The sequence below is a fragment of the Papio anubis genome, chromosome 12 (genome assembly GCF_008728515.1).
Source record: "Papio anubis isolate 15944 chromosome 12, Panubis1.0, whole genome shotgun sequence".
Classification (NCBI taxonomy): Eukaryota; Metazoa; Chordata; class Mammalia; order Primates; family Cercopithecidae; genus Papio; species Papio anubis.
In genome coordinates, this window is record NC_044987.1 from 32239271 (window position 1) to 32259594 (window position 20324).

At 36.7% G+C, this 20324-nt stretch overlaps 1 protein-coding gene across 5 annotated transcripts in view; it reads right to left on the bottom strand.

The window, feature by feature from the left end:
• CEP126 (centrosomal protein 126) overlaps nt 1-20324 on the bottom strand; it is an 81322-nt gene that overhangs the window by 23793 nt on the left and 37205 nt on the right. For 3 of the 5 annotated variants that reach the window (XM_003910590.4, XM_009187163.4, XM_017948897.3), the window contains exons 5-7: nt 16387-16585; nt 10888-13021; nt 1193-1305 (exon numbers count right to left, since the gene is read on the bottom strand). In XM_003910590.4, the coding sequence (XP_003910639.1) occupies nt 1193-1305; nt 10888-13021; nt 16387-16585 (2446 nt within the window). Of the gene's footprint in view, nt 1-1192; nt 1306-10887; nt 13022-16386; nt 16586-17814; nt 18969-20324 lie in introns of all 5 variants that reach the window. The other 2 variants (XM_017948898.3, XM_009187164.2) reach the window with 2 other exon arrangements.

Below are 20324 nucleotides of genomic sequence, written 5' to 3' on the forward strand. Positions count from 1 at the left end.
TTATGCATCCTCCCACCTCAGCCTCCCAGGTAGCTGGGACTATAGGCATGCACTAGCATGCCTGGCTAATTTTTTTATTTTTACTTTTGTGGAGATGAGGTCTTGCTATGTTACCCATGCTGGTCTTGAACTCCTGGGCTCAAGTAATCCTCCTGCCTTGGCCTCCCAAACTGCTGGGACTACAGGCATGAGCCACCACGCCTGGCCATTATTTAAAAATTGCTATTATGCTGTTTACTTTTTTTGAAGATCTCTATCTCAAATAGTCATATTAAACTCTTTATTTATTTGTTGTGGAACTGTTGTTAGGAGCATATTCATTATGTATTTCAAAGTTCCCTATGAAAGGTCCTCAGTGGGAAATGTTTTTTAAAATTGTATCCCAAACAACAACATCATCATCAATATCCCTTGAGAAGTATATAACTCATCTAATTTTCCTTTTTGCCACGTCTTCCAGGAAGCTTAGACACAAATAGGATATTCAATCGCATGAAACTATAGTTGTCTTTATGATTAGCATGCTTGCGTTTTTCTTTTTGAGATGGAGTCTTGCTTTTGTTGCCCCGGCTGGAGTGCAATGGTGCGATCTCAGCTCACCGTAACCTCCGCCTGCTAGGTTCAAGCAACTATCCTGCCTCAGCCTCCCAGTTGCTGGGATTACAGGCATCTGCCACCACTCCTGGCTAATTTTTCATATTTCTAGTAGAGACAGGGTTTCACCATGTTGGTCAGGCTGGTCTTGAACTCCTGACCTCAGGTGATCCACCCGCCTTGGCCTCCCAAAGTGCTGGGATTACAGGTGTGAGCCACCGTGCCTGGCCTAGCATACTTGTTTCTTCTATCCAGGTCTCTAATTTACCTTTCTTTCTTTTTTAAGTGCATATTTAAATAGCTTTGTTGAATTCTGTTGTGAATGACCTCATTTTTTCCAGCATTGGCTATCAATAATAACAAATAAAATAATAATGATTTAGAGTTGGTTTAAAGCTTTCATTGGTAACTGATTATATAGGCTAACTAGAATGCAGCAAGTAGGTATAGTGGAATAATTTCCTAGCATAAAGATTCCAAGACTGCTTCATAAACGGCTTTGGCTATATTTATGTTATGGTATACAGTCTTTAAGAACCTCTGTTTTCCAAGCAATTTTTAAATATTGAATAGAGATTTTGATTAATATTGTACTTACATTAATTTGCTCACTGTCCTTCTGTCCTACAGATCCAGGGTTTTGTCTTTTCTGCTCTAAAATATTTCTTCGCTTAGTTTCAACAATTCGTTTTCTTCTCGTAACAGTAGACCCTTGAACAAATGCCAGCACAATGTCAAAAATTATGCAAGTTGAGTAGCCAATATATATCCACTGCAAACTTTCAAGTTACCTTCAAACATCAAGAAAACTCTGTAAGTTTAATTTATTCAGTTGACATACTTTATTGAGCTCCTCTTATATGTTCTATGCATGGCACAGTTAAAATGTTGAATTCAACCAAATCCTTGCTTCTGAGGGGTTTATAGTTTAGAGCAGTAACCTCCAGAGCATGATGCAGAACACCAGAAGACTGTGTGACATAATCCACTGGTGTGCTGGAAGAACATATTAGAATTCCAATTCATATTTATTATCTAAAAATTAGAAGTAAAACTTCACTCATGTAATATACGATTGACACTGGCACCCTGGTTATTTTGCAAGGTGGATGCTCATGTAATGCATGAAGTAAACTCAGTTATCTTAAGAGTCAAAATTCCAAGTGTGAGAGGTTGACAGTGGTGTCATGATTCATTAGCTCTCGTTAGCTTCCTGCAATGTACTAAAAATTATGTGTACCCAGGTAAGTGAACTTATGCATATCTTACAGTATCTTAACAAGCCCTCACAAAATAACCAAGTGGCTAAAATAACTTTTGTAGGGCTTCTACTATAGCTTTGGTATTTATTATTTAAGGTGAGTTGTAGGTACATGAATGCTTATTATACTATTTTTCTTTGCTTTTTTTTTTTGAGACAGAGATTTGCTCTGTCGCCCAGGCTGGAGTGCAGTGGTGCAATCTTGGCTCACTGCAACTTCTGCCTCCCGGGTTCAAGTGATTCTCCTGCCTCAGCCTCCTGAGTAGCTGAGACTACAGGTGCCTGCCACCACGCCAAACTAATTTTTGTATTTTTAGTAGAGATGGGGTTTCACCATGTTGGCCACGATGGTCTTGATCATAAGGAAATCAAATACTGCATGTTCTCACTTATAAGTGGGAGCTAAACTTTGAATACACATGGTCATAAAGAAGGGAACAACAGACACTGGGGCCTACTTCAGAGTGCAGGGCGGGAGGAAAGCGAGGACTGGAAAACCACCCTTGGGTACTATGCTTACTTCCTAGGTGACAAAATAATCTGTACACCAAAACCTAGTGACATGCAATTTACCTATATAACAAAGTGCACATGTACTCCTGAACCTAAAAGTTAAAAAAGAAACAACAACAAAAAAATAAATGAAGGAGGGGGGAAGATAAATAACTTGCCCAAGGCCATAGAGCCAGTAAGGGGCAAAGCTGGGATTCAGCTCCAATTAGTTGGGTTCTAAAATCTAAACTTCTAGCTCCTACACATATGCTAGTAATTTTCATTCTGATTTGACTGTGTCTCACAGAAATAAATGTATTTTGCATTGTGACCTTGGATACATACATAGTTTTATAAAATATATTTATCCTCACAACATATGATACTTTCTGGTAGTTTCCATTCTAGAATATTCTAATTCTAAAATTAGACTTCATTAAAAAAATACTGGTTACCAGTCGTTGATTTCACAATTGACGAACAAGTCATGTCCCACAGTTTAAAAAGCACTGTATTATGCTTATTTCCACCTGTATCAATATGCTAAATGCTACATATGCAAAATATTATAGTTTCCACTGAGATTATTTTGGCAGCAATATAGTTTCTATGTTGTTTTCTATTCTTGGAATTTTCTTCCTCTAAATCTTGAGAAGTCTTCATCTTTATCTAAAAAGCTTTAAACACCCTGCATAAAAATTCCCTTGTTCATGTAACTGCTGTGTCAAGGTTTTATCTCATCCCTCAGTCTGCTCATCAATCTTCTGAAGTCACTTTTGTACTTTCTTGATTGAATTATTTATCTTTGTGCTTTATTGTTCTTTGTAGTTTTGTGGATTGTAAATTATTGATTGCAGTTAAAGACACAGTATATGCCTGAAACAGTTTATGTATTTTTCTGTTCATATATATGTGCTTAAATATTATCTAACAATTAATACAATAGCTGAGAATCTTGCTATTTTTGCAAAAATAATGTAGCTTGCACTGGTATCTCTGGCCAAATTCCTAGTTTCATATGAAAATTCTAGATATGATAGTTTCACTACCACAACTCAAAATAAAGCAACTAATCTTCAATAAAGCATTATATATTTTAAAATCTGTAGTATTCTTAATTGTAAACACACACAAAAAAAATACCGGAGACAATCTCAGAATTATAGTTTTGGAAAAAATCTTAGAAGTTAACTAGTTCAACCTGTAACCTATGGATCTAAATTACTCACAGGTGGACGTTCAACTGCTGCTTGAATGCAATAGTGATGAGGAGCCACTACCTCATGGGGGCATCCTCTTCCTTTGCTGGATAGCTCAAATCCTTCCTTATGCTGAGCTGAAAACGTCTCTGCAATTTTTACCCTTTCATTTCAGTTCTGTTTACTCCTTCTTCTTTGTAATAAGCCTTCAAATATTTGTACACAGCTGTCATGTCTCTTAGGCTTGTGTTTCTTTAACTGACTTTTAGACTGAATCTCTCCTCTCATAGCCCTGGGTAATCCAGTTTGTTTATAATTCCTTAAAATATATATTATAAGAGGACATAAAGTACAGCAGTACTTCTAAAGATCTGCTTGTTACTGCCTAAAATTATTATCCATCACCTAGGTATTAAGCCCCGGATGCATTAGCTATCCTGATGCTCTCCCCTCCCCACTCCAAGACTCTAGTGTGTGTTGTTCCCCTCCCTGTGCCCACGTGTTCTCATTGTTCGGTTCCCATTTATAAGTGAGAACATGTGGTGTTTGATTTTGTGTTCCTGTGTTAGTTTGCTGAGGATAATGGCTTCTAGCTTCGTCTATGTTCTTGCAAAGGACATGATCTCGTTCCTTTTTATGGCTGCATAGCATTCCATGGTGTATATGTACCACATAATTAGAAACCATTTTACACTGTACGACTGAAAAACATTAAAAAGTTTATCAGACTTTTGGTGAAGATGGAGTAAAGGCAACTTTCATATATTACTCTGGAAAACAATTTGGATTACCTAGTAAAGCTGAAAATACACATACCATATGGCTCAGCAACATGTGCATCAGTAGATGTACAAAGCTGTTCTTGGAAGAATTATTCATAAAAGGAAGAAACTAGAAGCAACCCAAATGTCCAATGCCAGGAGAATGAAAACATTGTTTGAACATTCATATAATTGAATGTGACTGTAGCAATGAATATGAAGTATAGCCAACTAATCAATCTAAAAAACAAAGTTGATTGCAATGCATTCATATGTGGCAAAATTATCAAGAAAATCATGGAATAATTAACATGATTTTTTTTTTTTTTTTTGAGATGGAGTCTCACTCTGTCACCCAGGCTGGAGTGCAACAGCACGATCTCGGCTTACTGCAACCTCCACTTCCCAGGTTCAGGTGATTCTCCCACCTTAGCCTCCGGAGTAGCTGGGACTAAAGGTGCGCGCCAGCACATCCGGCTAATCTTTGTATTTTTAGTAGAGACAGGGTTTCACTATGTTGGCCAGGCTGGTCTTGAACTCCTGACCTTGTGATTCACCCGCCTCGGCCTCCCAAAGTGTTGGGATTACAGGTGTGAGCCACCGTGCCCAGCTTAACGTGAAATTCTTCATGGTGTTCACGTCTGTAACAGAGGAAGGGGATGCAGCTGGGAAGAAGCATATAGGGCTTCGTAGGTATTGGGATTTTTCTTTTCTTTCTTATTTTATGTTTTTTGGAGACTGAGTCTCGTTCTGTTGCCCAGGCTGGAGTGCAGTGACATGTTCTTGACACACTGCAACCTCTGCCTTGGGATTGAAGCGATTCTCCTGCCTCAGCCTCCTGAGTAGCTGGGATTACAGGCGCCCACCACCACGCACAGCTAGTTTTTATATTTTTAGTAGAGACGGGGTTTCACCATGTTGGCCAAGCTGGTCTCAAACTCCTGGGATCAAGTGATCCACCTGCTTTGGCAACCCAAAGTGCTGGGATTACAGGTGTGAGCCATGGCACCTGGCCACTATTGGTGATTTTCTATTTCTAAAAGTGAGCAATGGGTACAGGGTTCTCTTATTATTAGTCTTAACTTGTTCTTATATGCCACATACATTCTTTTCTATGTCAGATATATTTCACAATTAAAACTTTAAAAAGCATGCCAGGCACCATGGCTCACAACTGTAACCCCAGCTACTTGGGAGGCTGAAGCAGGAGGAGCTCTTCAGCTCAGGAATTCAAGATCAGCCTGGGCAATGCAGTGAGTCCCCATCTTAAAAAAAAAATAAAGGCAACCCCCCCCCAAACTGTAAACAGTAAACTGAATGCAAATAAATGTATGACTTTATAGCTATTTCTGCTAAACTGAACTTTACTGGTTTTGATTTGCCAGTTCAGTTAGCCAGGATGATTCTGAAGCTTGCTTCCAGCCTCGATTTCATCGGTAACTTCCTTTGATACTCTGCACTATCCACAAATTGTATAGATTAATGTACTATTTTTTTCCATGTATATTACTGAAAAAATTGTTGTTATTAAGAGTTTAAAAAAAACAAAGTAAGGCTGGGCACGGTGGCTCACACCTATAATCCCAGTACTTGGGAGGCCTAGGGAGGCAGAGCACCTGAGCCTGAGCTCAGGAGTTTGAGACCAGCCTGGGCAACATGGTGAGACTTCATCTGTACCAAAAATACAAAAAATTAGCCAGGTGTGGCGGTGCGTGCCTGTGGTCTCAGCTACTGAGAGGGCTGAGGTGGGAGGATCGCTTGACCTTGGGAGGCAGAGGTTGCACCAAGATCGTGCCATTGCACTCCAGCCCGGGTGACAGTGAGATCCCTGTCTCAGAAAAAAATAAACAAAGTAGCTCAATATTTAAGAACATAGATTCATAATGCCTTAATTTTGAGTATGCCACTTACACTAGCTATGCAATTTATAGAGTCAGTTATCCTCTATGTGACCCAGTTTCCTCATCTATAAAATGGGTGTAAGAATATTACTCACCTCACAGATTTATCGGGAGGATTAACTTTGTTTCAATATTTAAAGTGCTTAGTGATTGGAACATAATAAATGTTACCTAATTTTTGCCTAGGATATTTCCTCATCTATAAAATGTGACAGTTTAAAGGAAATTGTCACATTGGTCCTTTCTAGTAATCAAATTTTTGATTCTGTGAAGATATTCTTAATAATTATTGGAAAAGAAAAAAGTATTCTTTTTGAAATCAGATTTAAATAATGTGTCAACATCATTTGGCTTTCAAAAAAATGGAAGTAGAATCTATGAATAGAAAAGTGCATGAATTGAAAATAAACAGATTATATATCCAAACCCAGATTTCACAGCCACTCATGTCAAGAAACTGAATATTACTAGCACCAAAAATGCTCCCCTCATTACCTGTTTCTATATACTCCCCTGCCATAATTTTACCTGTTTTTGATATAAATGGAGCAGAATATGCATTTTTATTGTGCAATATGGTTCTTTTACACAATATTAAGGTGTAAGGTATACCCACACTGCTGTTTTTCAGCAATAGCTCATTTATATTAGAGTGTTTCATTAAATGAATAATGGAATTTAACTCTATTTATATATTATACTATTGAAGAGCATTTTGAGTTCTTTATATCTTCTGGATATAAGCCCTTTGTCAGTAATATGCATTACAAATATTCTCCCACTCTGTGGTTTGCCTTTTCAATCTGGTAATGGTTTTTTGGATGAAAATAGTCTCTCATTTTAAGAAAAATGAGCAGTGAAAGTATTTGATGAGGAAAGAGAAGTGGGGAAATTAGATGTTTGGGAAGGATGTTTGAAATAATTATTTCAAAGGAAGGACAGTGAATTTACGAGAGAAACAGTAGGAATACTCAGTAATGTTGCTCATCAGAAAATGTGGATCATAAATCTACAGTATAGCCAATATGCCTGGCACATTGGTATGAATTTTCTCTGCTACTTAGAAGGAGGCAGAGAAAAAGTAAATAATTTTTTCCCCTGGGTGGGGGAGGGTTGTTTGATTCCTGTGACAAAAAAGACCAAGAGGCAAAGAGCTTAGGATATTGGTAAAAGAACTATTGAAATGATGAACATGGCCAGGCACAGTGGCTCATGCCTATAATCCTAGCACTTTGGGAGACCGAGTGGGAAGATGGCTTGAGCCCAGGAGTTCAAGACCAGCCTGGGTATCATAGGCAGACCCTGTCTCTATATAAAAAAATTAGTTGGGCATGGGGGTGTGTACCTGTAGTGCCTGAAAGGTTGAGGTGGGAGCACTGCTTGAGCCCAGGAGTCCCAGGCTGCACTGAGCCATGATCATGCCACTGTGCCCTAGCCTGGGGAACAAAGTGAGACCCCCCATCTCAAAAAAAGAAAAAAATAATAAAAAGAAAAAGAAATGGACCATTACATTTAAGCTGGGTAAGGAGTAGAAAATAAAGAGCTGATGAATTGGAAAGAAAGAGATGATGAATTGGAATGAGAAAGTAGAGAAAATACTGGACTGAAGAAGCCCAGTAGGGTAGAAGAATGGGAGGAGTAAGAGTAGGGAAAAGAGAGGAGAATGTGCTTAAGTAGAGGAGTGAGTGAGTTTGCTTACTATCTGGGTAACAGGATCCATACCCCAAACCTCAGCATCATGCAATATCCCCATATAACAAACATGCACATGTACCCTCTGTATCTAAAATAAAAGCTGAAATAAAAAAAGAGAAGTTATGAATGTTGACGAGGTCCAGAATATAGCAAAGGGAATGGGTACTTGAGGCAGAATTGTACAGAAAGTTATTAGAGATGAAAAAGGAGTGAGGAAGATCAGGGTGTTTGCTCATCCATATAAAAGCTGAACTATCCAGTATGATGGCAAAGACTTTGTATGGAAATGAAGACTGTGAACCAAATATCAAAGCCATCGTTTAGGGGGGAAATAACTTGAGACATGAGGAGGTGGTATAGTTGAATGGCTTGGATCTAATTGGAAGAGGTTTTCCTAGAGAGTTATGCTAGAGTGTTCTGGAAATGCTAATTGAGAACAAGATGCTCTCTACAGCTGTCAACTCTGGATGCATAAGGGTATAAAAATAAAATGAACTGGCAAATAAAAGTGTAGGAAAAGAAATCCCACAAATGCTCACTGTACTATAATCCAGTATTAACAAAGAGTTCACATGAAGCATTTTATATTTAAACAGTTTTGGGAAAAAAGCTTAAATGACTGAACATACAAAATATTCAGTATTGTTAATATTGTTATATTTTTGAAGTATAATCACTGTATTAATATGTATAGATATTTACAACAGTGTGAATATTTAAGAACATTTAAGAATGTTAAAATTCATTATATTTTCCAATGTCCCTTATATGAAGGTCCGAGAGAGAAGTACCTCCTTTGATTAAATGTCGGGAAAATATTGGTTTCTCCAGATAAAATGTATCCCATTCCTTTATCAGAGAATCAGATAATTTTAATATGCTACCCTTTTGTACATATATTGGGAAACTGTAAGTTTCCTAATATTTTTCTTAATTAGCGGAGTGCGATATATGATATTTGCTTAATAACTATATTTACTATATGGTTTTAGTACAAAAAGCACAGGACTTGGAACCACAGAGATCTGGATCAAAATACCAATTCTGCTATTTACTAGCTCTTGACCTTGGATAATTCTGCTTACTTCTTTGCAAAACAGTGTCTTAAAAATATTTATTTCTCAGTATTATTAGAAGGTTTAAATCAGATAATAAGTATAAAACACTTAGTACTGTGACTGGTACAAGGTAGAAACTCAAAAAGGGTAACCATCATTATTTATTTTAGAATATTTAATCTGTATGATACCTTCATTTTTTGAAGTGTTGTGAAAACTAAAGTTACATTTTGAAATGACTGGATTAAAAAAATCGTAATTTTAGTGACAGAAACAGTTTTTTAAAATCTAGATTTTTGTAGACAAGTAATGAAGATTATTAGATTATAGTGTCTGCATTTAGCTTCCCTTCTGCTAATGTGGCTTGTATCCATTCAATTCAAGTAGAGTCTGGGTGATTACTAAGTGCCAGACACTTGTTAGGATCTGGGGATACTGTGATGAATTACACAAATGTCCCTTGTCCTTAAAAACTCATGGTTTAATTGAAGATGACTTTGAATATTAAATTTTAAACTCTCATTATATATCAATATTTATTCATACCTTTGGAAAAACAAGAGTTGTTTTTCTGATTGCCTCCAGACTCCAGTCCTATTTCTCAATAGGCAACTGTTTCCTATTGGCAGGAAAATGTATTGCTTTCTAGTTTATTCCCTCATAGGAGGAAGGAAGTTTTAGTCAACTAGCTAGTAAGGGCAATGGCATTCTATAGAGATTAATTTTCAAAACTATTTCAAGGCAATGATATCATTTTTTTGCTCTCACAAAAACCAATAGAGCAGATAAAAGCGGAGCTACCACACTTTGGGAAAGGGAATGGGAGAATCAGGTATATCTAATTAATATTAGTTTATAGCAACTCAATTTAACAAACATTTTAAAGAAAAATGAATATAATTACATGTATTCACTTGTTTATAATAATTTAAACAATATTTTTCACTGTGCTTTCTTTGATGGAAAATTTGACTACAATAGTAATGACAGAATAATATGGGACAAGAATCAGATCCTATTCCTTGTCCTTCCTCTTAAACTAACAGGAAAAGTCATGGAAAAAAATGGAGGCTGGCAAAAGTTTCTAATTTCAGTTGAGCACAGGTTGGCTCATTCTCTTAAAAACTTCAGCTACTAATGTCACAATTTTTTTTTTCTTTTTGAGATGGAGTCTGGCTCTGTCACCCAGGCTGGAGTGCAGTGGTGCACAATCTCGGCTCACTGCAACCTCCACCTCTTGGGCTCTAGGTTCAAACGATTCTCCTGCCTCCTCCCATGCAACTGGGATTATAGGCATGCGCCACCATGCCCAGCTAATTTTTTGTATTTTTGTAGAGACAGGGTTTCGCCATGTTGGCCAGGCTGGTCTCGAACTTCCAATCTCAAGTAAATTCGCGAACCTTGGCCTCCCAAAGTGCTGGGATTACAGACATGAGCCACCGTGCCTGGCCAAAAATCACAATATTACAGGAGGTAAGTTACTTCTTTTTTTTTTTCTTTGTTGGAGACAGAGTCTTGCTCTGTCATCAGGCTGGAGTGCAAGTGATGCGATCTCGGCTCACTGCAACCTCTGCCTCCCAGGTTCAAGCAATACTCCTTCCTTTGCCTCCCAAGTAGCTGGGACTATAGGCATGTGCCACCATGCCGGACTAACTTTTGTATTAGTAGAGATGGGATTTTGCTATGTTGGCCAGGCTGGTCTTGAACTCCTGGCCTTAAGTGATCCACCCACCTGGGCCTCCCAAAGTGCTGGGATTACAGGTGTAAGCCACTGTGCTCGGCCTGGAGGTAAGTTATTTCTATACAGCTATTGTTTAATACTAATATTTACGTAGTATGTATGTCCATATATAAATAGGAACAATTTCACATGACTTTAACAAAGGTGTACATTTTATCTATAAAAAGCTATACATTTATGCTTACCCGTAGCCCTCTTATTTTGATGCAGGAGATTATGCCCTCTTTTCCACAAGGGAACCGATTCTTCTTCAGCAGTTCTTGGAGTCACAGATGGATAACTTTCTTCACAAACAGGACTTCTTTGGGTGCAATATAATGTCCCATCTTGCTGGGCAACTGCTTGAGTGCCATTTGAATGATTTATTTTTGCAAAAGTTTGGCAGTCTGAAGAACAATATGATGGCAGTGATGGTATCACAGTGACTAGATCAGAACAAGCATTTGACAGTGGAGAACTACTTTCCTGATTCCACTGATTCAAATTGTGTTCTGTTGGAAGCACATGTTTTGAATTAAAACCGTTCTGTGTAATAATGTTTTGAGGCTTTTCAGGAGTTACTGATTGACACTGAGACACCTGTATATTTTTACCACTTCTAATATTTGATGTAGATTGGGGAGGAGGACGAGGTATAATTAATTTTCCCTGAGCTTGTGTAAATATGTTGACTTTGCTTGCAGATTGTGGTTCAATGACAGTGCCTTTTCTGTTTGTACATATAAAGCCTGATTGGACTTTTGCAGATCCTGGTTTTCTAATTATTTTTGCTCCACCTCTTTGTGGCTTACCTTGCTTAGTTTTAGAATCATCATGTACAGGGATTTTACTTTCCTCTTTTTTTGAGGCTGGCCAGGCATGTTTAGCAAAATTATAACCTGAAGGTATAAAACAGTTCAAAGGCGTATGGTCTGCTCCAGTCGTAACATTTTCAGAGATAGAATCCTCCCTGGACTTCTTTCTAGCAGCAGAATTTACAGCACAAGCAGAAACACTAATTATGTTGCTTCCAGCACCACTTTGAATGCAGAATTTTTGAGAATGCTGTTGAGTTATTCCTGTTTTATTCTTCAGTGAATGACTGTCTTCAGCATTGTTTTCTATACTGCTAGTTTCATCAAACCACCTCAGTTTTTTAATAGTCTTTGGAATTTCTGCACCTTTTTCCCTTTCCTTTGTTAATTCAATACTATCTTTGATAGCTGCTGCTTTTTGATTTCCAAACTTAAAGCTCTGATTTATGATTAATGCCTTAAGATAACCATGTTCATATTTAGATTCTTTCTTTAAAATACTTTTAAGAAACCTCACACCATTTCTCTCATGGATGTTGTATTTCATTTTCTTGTGCTGGCCAACAAAGTCATAATTAGAAGTTACATTAGACAAGGATGATGTTTCAGCGAATTTTTGTTTTTCATCTTTTGAATCCGGATTGTGAGGTATATAGGCATCTTGAAAACTGTCTGAAAATAAAGGCAACTCTCCCTTATTGCAATTAAAATATTTTATCTTTTCTTCTTCACCATCTTTCAATTCATCTAACTTATCAGAACACTGCACTGCATCAATTTCTTTTATGTGTATACTGTTCTTTGCTGAAGGTCTAGCTGACTGTTTATTAGATGGCAAAACTAAAGGCGTTGCCACTGGTACACATGAAGTAGGAATTGAAGTAGTTCCATTTTCTTGATTTAATTCAGAATATTTCTCTTGGTCTGGAAATGTAGCCACTTCCTGGGTTGGAGAATCTGAAGTGCTTTGGGATTTGCTAAATTTAAATGTTGGGCTCTCAGTAACTAACGGCCTCTCTCTTTTGAATGCTCCAGAAGTGGAGTCAGTTATCCTTATAGTGCTAGTTTCAGAGGTCTTTTCACATTTTTTATCTAGTACAAATATAGGTGGGCTAGGTACAAAGGGTACTGAATTATTAGCAGTATTTTTGGCTCTTTCCACTGTTCCATTCAAAGAAGACGGATTTTGTTCTTTACTATTAAAATATTCCCATGAAGGTAGAACATTAGATTTACTTAAAATATCTGAGAAAGGTGTGACATCCTGAGTATTTGAAGCATCTACATTTGTAAGCCAATTATTTATATGTTGAGTTTTAGAGAATGCCAGTTTATCTTCATCAAAGCAGCTGAGTTTAGTTGATTGCATATTTGCTGGTTTGAGGGAAATGGTATTCCACTGGATGGATGTGGAATGCTCCTTATTAAGTGTTAAATATATTTCTTCATGCTCTGTAGGCTCAAGACTGTCTATACTTGAGAGGGTTTCAGAATTGGTTATCTGATTAACTTCATCACAAAATTTCTGGAAAAAAAAGAACACTGTTTTATAGCTTATAAACTTTTAAATGCCAAGATTAATGATTCAACATACCATTGTTACTGAGCCCAAATCTCCTTGCATATAGAGTAATATGACTATAAATATCGTGGGTATATAAATAATTCTTATCGCTGCAGCAATCCTCAAGGTAAAAAATAGGGAGGTAACAAAGACTTATAATATAGTATGCTTGCTTTGATTTCAACTCCTAAAGTAATACCTGCTTATTCTAGCCACAGTTATAACTTATAAAATATTTTTGTTACTGCTATTCCATTTAGAGTATGAAGTTTCTTGAAAGCTTAGTAATAGCAAGTGAGATTCTGAAAAATAATTATTTACAAATTGTATTTTTTCCTAAAACATTCACTGGACTTGAATGAGGTTCCTAAAAGCTCTGCGATCCTAATGTGAGCCTCCTGTTAGTAGGGGCTACATTTTTTTACAAAACTTAATTTTGTGGATTGTAGTAAGGCTTTTAACTCTGGCTACATGTTAAAATCACATAAAGAACTGTGTAAAATATCTATACCTGGGTCCTGCTGATTTAACACTTGGATGGGGTCCATATATTGGTATAATTTAAATTCCCCAGGTAATTTTCATATGGGTTTAGACTCAAAAACTATTGACTTTAATGACTCCTTTTGGAGGTTTAGCATAGCAGTAATTTCCATAAATTCCAGAGACATTTTCATCACTATTTCACTGAAATTTACATGAAATTTATCAGTCTTTAATAAAATTTCAAAATTACTTCAACGTATGGTAAATGTTTAAAAATATTTCTATTTTCTCACACATATCTAGAATGCTTTAATCTATATCACATACACAGAAATAAATTTTAAGAAGACATTAAATTGTATATCTAGTCAAAATGCTGAATGGAGAGAAAATTGATATCCCTTAAGATTTATTGTACATTTTAGATTTATCTAAAATATGAAAATTTTAAAAATTTACATACTATGGTATCAGATGAAATTACATTCTTTTTGTAGCCCAGTAAGTAAACTAAGAACTAAAGTAAACAAATTACAGAATACAAATATTTTAATTTACATAGTTAGTTCTTATTGATTTAGTATTATGGAGTAAGTTTTAAAAATTATTCATGAGAGTTTTATAGTTTTAGCATTTAGTCCCTATTTATCACATCCTTTGGCATACTTCTTAAAGTGATAGTCACTCAGCCAAACAGGGAATAAAACAAAGCACAGCTACTTCAATGCCTGTTCTTGGAACTAAGTTGTTTTAACTGATAATGATGATGAAATCAGGCCTGGAAGGCATCCTTTGAGGTTACATCTAGAGAGACACAGAAATTTGCATTAGAAGATCCTTCTAGATATAAGTATGACATCCATGGCTCTAAGATTTCCGTTTGCATAGGTCTGTAATTGCTTCATCTCCCAAATCACCTCAAAAGAAGTTTGGCAATTTCTGATTTCATAAACAATACTCTTTTTTTTTTTCAGATTTTTTTCCACCATTAAATAATGAAACATGATCAACTTCAAGTTTTGCTTATAAGTTACATGAGTGGTCCATCTTATCTTTATTGCCCTGCATGTAACATATCTTTTTTCCCTCTGGCTTTAATCTGATTTTTACGTGCCTTTCTGTGGTATGTGTGTGTGCATACACTTATCCTTCTTGGAGTTTGTTGAGCTTCTTGAGTCTGTGGATTTACAATTTTCATCAAATTTCTAGCATTTCCAGTGATGGTTTCTTTAAACATTTCCATTCCCACTTTGTGAAATTTTATTTAAATTTTAATTTTAATTAAATGTGTTGATGGCTTTATATGGACTCACAGATCACTAACAATCTGTTCATTTTTTTTCCACCCTTTTTCTCCTAAAGCTTCAACTTGGATAATTTCTATTGCTATGTTTTCAAGTCCACTAATCTTTTGTTCTGCAATTACTGCAAAGTTAAGCCCATCCAGTCAATTTTTCATTTCTGACAGTATGTTTTTCAGATCTAGAAGGTCTGTTTATTTCTTTTTTAAACTGTTTTTCTTATGTACATTTTTACTTTAATTCCTTGAAAATATTTATAAAAATACATTAAAATTCCTTGTTGGTTAATTCCATCATCTCTGTTATTTCTGTCTCATTATACTGACTACTCTTCTCCTGGTTATGGGTCATATTTTCCTGATTCTTCATATGTCTAGTAAGTTTTGATTGAATGCTGACATTGTGAGCATCATGTTATTGAATATTTAGATTTCATAGTCTTCTTTAAGAAAGTGTTGGCCAGGTATGGTGGTTCACACCTGTAATCCCAGCACTTTGGGAGGCCGAGGCGGTCGGATCATGGGGTCCAGAGATTGAGACCATCCTGGCCAACATGGTGAAACCCCGTCTCTACTAAAAGTACAAAAATTAGCTGGGCGTTGTGGCAGGCACCTGTAGTCCCAGCTACTCGAGAGGCTGAGGCAGGAGAATTGCTTGAACCTGGGAGGCGGAGGTTGCAGTGAGCTGAGATTGCACCACTGCACTCCAGCCTGGTGACAGAGTGAGACTCCATCTCAAAAAAAAAAGAAAAGAAAAACAGAAAAAAGTGTTAAGTTTTTTTGTTTAATAGGTAGCTTGGGTTACTAGTGGATCTTTTTAAGGCTTATTCAGGCAATATACCGATAGAAAGCCTAGGTGATCACAAGGCTTACGTCATTTGTTTCCCCTTTTCAAGATCACATCCTGCACTGCCTCTGGCTCATGTCTAAAAGCAGTTGTTTTATATATTTTATTCATAATCATAGTTGTTTATGGTAGGAAGGCACATCACGATAGCTGCCAGGAATCTTCTGTTTTGCCTTCTTAGCCTTGCCACTGTTGATTAATTGTTGGATGAATCAGGTCAATGTTATGAATTTAATCTTGATATTGGTTTATTAAAAATCTCATAAATGTGTATAATTATTAATGAAAAATAAAGTACATGGATGGACATGTAGGAAAATCAGCCGATATCTATATTCAGTTGTGGAAAAAATAACAAAGTATATGGCCTTCTAGGGATAGATTACAAACATCATTTCTAGTGAATCCTGCCATATTTCCATTAAGAAACTAATACCTACATCTTTATACTTTTCTGGTTGCTTTTTATAATACAATCTCTAACAATAATACACTACATTGTACTTTCAAAGGTAAGGAAAAAACTAAAAAATTATTTCTATAGTTTCTATGATGAATTTGTGCTGATTCCTCCACACTCTTTCAAGGCCACTCTTAGCTAGTAAGATATTTCTTTAGTGGAGAACATTGCAAAAGTGGAGCAAAATTAGTACAAGGAATTAAAATATTAACAACATTTTTATAGTTTCATACTTGCAAATTGCTTAGATGCTGATCTTCTAGGCGTTTCTGAGTTTCCTCCAGTTTAAGCTGGAACACATTTTTGCTAGTAGCCAAGGTTGCCCTCATGTTTTCATTCATTTCTTTATCACAATTGATTCTGGATAAGAGTTGTTTCTGATGTTTGTGATCATTTTTTGATAATGCTGAAGGCAAGGCAGAATCTATAGCTCTGTGAACCAGACACAGAAAGCGCTTAGTACATTTAAATAAAGTTAACTTCTTTCTATATGTATATACATGACACATTTGTGAAATATGTGTGTGTTTGTCCAGGTAACCACATATAAGGATATTGGAGAAATATATAGACATGTTAGAATGAGAATTTAAGGCAATCAATAGTAGAATAAAAATAGTTGTGAGACTAAAGTGCCAGTAAAGAACTCCACCTTCATATAGGAATGCCCAGTAATTAACGGCTTTGATTATTATAACCTATCCCTCTATCATCTGGGATAAGGGTAGAAGTAATTCCTGTGTAGAGTTAGTCCTCAGGTCTTTAAGAGCATTCCTATATGGATAATAATATACTGCATTACCCTTCTTTCTGAGTTGATGTCATGGCTGGTAGGTTAGGAAAAAACTGTAACCCTAATAGTGTTGGCTGAAGATTCAAGCAGATAGAAAATATAAAAATTGCTTGTCGGGGTCAGTAGGAATTTCTTCCCTATTTAACTAGCTTTGGGAACTTGGATCTTCCTCAATGGAGGCCAAGTACTCACTTATTTTCAGTTATTTCAGGAATATAAATAGGAATATAAGCATGGTTTTTATGCCACAGAAGTGTACCCTTAATATAGAGTCTATCTTTAGTATGCTAAGGGGTCATTCAAACATTTTCAGTGCATGACATCATTTTCTATTAGAATTTTGTATCTTCTGCAAAGCTATAGCATGTTACATTTCAGTACATATACAAAGTGAAAGCAAAGAACTAAAGATTTTTGGGGGAGGATAGGATGGGGATGAGACTATCATATAGCTGAATGCTGCTGCACTGGGGCTGGCAGTATGAATCCCAAGAGCATTTATTCCTAATTCAATTAAATTATTAAATTATTCCCACTTTAATGAGAATAAAAATGTTTTGGAAGGTGACGATGGTCACATGTGATATATACCGATTACCTATCTCCAATATCCATATATATCTTTATTTGGACAGACTGGAGTAGTCAAGGTCAAAGATGACTAGATTCTTAACTATCCCTTTGTGATCACACATTTAATCAGGGAGAGCAAGAAGGTATTTAATACAAGTTCCTGAACATTGAGAGTATGTTTCTGTCTCTTCCTTTTACACTTTCCTACTCTTACATAATCCTTCCCCTTCAGTCGCCCTTCCCAAACAAAATATTGCTATATCTACAAAATATCTAATAAACTCAATTTATTTACCTTTAAAGTTGTCGTCTGTCAACTTTTTCTTCTCTATTCCTTTCTTCTCTACTTCACTTTCTTCTCTTCTCTTCTCTACTTTCTTCCCCCAGTGAGGAGGATTGAAGGGGTGGATAGGAATAAAAGGAGATGGGGAGGTAGAAACAGAAGGAGAGTGAAGAATAGGGGGAAAGGAAGAGGAAATCATAAAGGAAGAAGAAACAGGAGAAATTGGAGAGGGAAAAGCTAAATAAGTTGGAGGCAAACCTGGAGAGGAAGATGAATGCAAAGGAGAGGAAAAAAGAGGGATAGATGAAGGAGGTAAGGATGGAGAAGTAGAAGAGGAAGTCGAAGAAGAGGAAAGAACAGATGAGGAGGAAGAAAACGGTATACAGGCTGAAGAAAAGGATGTGGAAGTAGAAGGAGATGAAGGCAAAGAAGAAGATGGAGAATGACAGGGAGATGCAAGGGACAGAACTGAGGCTGGTAGATGATCTGCAAAGGCCTTGGGCTGATTTGACAATGCTGTGGCTTGTGGAACAGATCGCTGGACTGACTGAAAAGAATCCAAGCTAGCAGGATGTGCAGGCAACGGAGTGACATAAGAAAGAGTGGGGACTGGTGGATGAGGGGAGTGACTGGATAAACAGGAAGGCTTCAAAACAGGGAGAGGTTCCAAAGGGGTTGGGGAAACAACCAGTCGAGCTGGAAGGGAACGACGAACAAGGGCAGGCATTAGAGTGGCTGCGGTAGAACGCTGTGCTGGAAGGAAATGTTTGGGTCTGAAAGTTTTGTAAAATAACTTGTTCTGTGAGTCAGGGTCAGGAATGATTGGAGACCTTTGGGGTGGGTGGGGTAGATGGCCAGGTAGGCAAGAAGGAATTGGTGCTGGTAGATGAGGGAAACTGCTAGAAATGCTGGAAGTAGCCGGGGTTGGAGGACGAGGACGATATTTAATTGGGTAAGACAGTAATGGGACTGGTGCAAAGGTCTTTGGAAGAGTAGAGGGTACAGATGGATGGATAGGCAGTATATGGGGCTGGTAGGTAGGAGAAACAGTTGGGTAGCTAGGAAGAATTTGGAAGTGGTGGGACCGCAATGGGACCCGCGGAGGAGACAGTTGATCAGGTAAGTAGGGGTCAGGTGTGGAGACAGCTGGACAGGCAGGAATGGATCTGCACAGGTGGAAAAGCATTTGGACAGGCAAGTAGAGAGATAGCCTTATTAAGATTTTTTTTTTGTTTGTTTATTGGGCTGCCTCTAGGCTTTTGATTCATGTTTTTTTTTTTTTTTGTCCATAGGGTCCATGCATGATCTTCCTTTGATCAATCAGTGTCCTCTCACATGGACTGAAAAATGTACATAGCTTATTCAGGTTCGCCATTTCTTATTTCTGGCTCTTAAGAGTATTTTCACTTCTCAGAATCCTTTTACTCATACAGATACAGGAATATGGGCTGGACAATCTGGTTTAAAGCATGCGTTCAAAGGGCAAATAGAGGTCAATAGATAACTGCTCAGCTCTGGCCAGATTTCTCAGTGTAGCACGTAGTTCAGGATCAACTGCCACAACACAAATACATGGATATTGGAGATAGATATCTAGCAGTATCATTTTATTGAAGTTTAACCATTTAATACAGGAGACAATATATCTCCCTTTTACCTTACACCTTCCAGAATGGTCAAGCACATTAGTTTTATGATAAGGATTTGGTGGTGATAGAAGACTAATTACTTCTTATATTTTTAACTTTACTCCCTTATTAATATTTTTATGTCTCATTATTTGCTGAAGCAGCTTCTATGTTCATGAGAAACTATTCTCTGATTTGTCTTGGGGCCTCAGCACTAAATGCCCTGTACTTTATCGTACTTTTTTTTTCTCTTTTACATGATCACATCGCCCACATCTTGTTTTTATCTACCACTAACATTTTCCACATTAGAATAATCTTACTGATATACCTCTGCTTCTTTGTAAGCCCCTTATTTCATGGCATTACTTTATTTCTTAATACATTGAGGTTTACGTTCCACTGAAAATGTATTTTTAATATGATAGTAGTTTATCAATGATTTCAGCTTAATCAAATTTTCAATAAATAAAAATATGCCCACTAACCTAACACCTGATTCTTAATATTCCAATATCTCATATTTGTATAGAATTTCATAGTTTACAAAGCACTTTCATATACATTACTTAAGACTATTGGGTATCTGTGGAGAGAAGTCTAACTTTTTAATAAGTAAATCATAGTGTTCTCACTATACATTGTATATTCTTGTTTTCCAAATACATAGAATTTATGTGATACATATATAAACATGCACACATAGATATCATGAAGTCAAAGTCAAAATAGCATATTAAAATAACACGAAAACTAGGTATTCTAATGCACAATGAAGATCATTTCTCATAAAACAAAGATGATGTGTGTTATTTAATGATCCTAGCATAGACTTGCTGTAATCATATCTACATGTTTGCTACAGGGAAAACAAAGTTGTTCTGACAGTTTAAC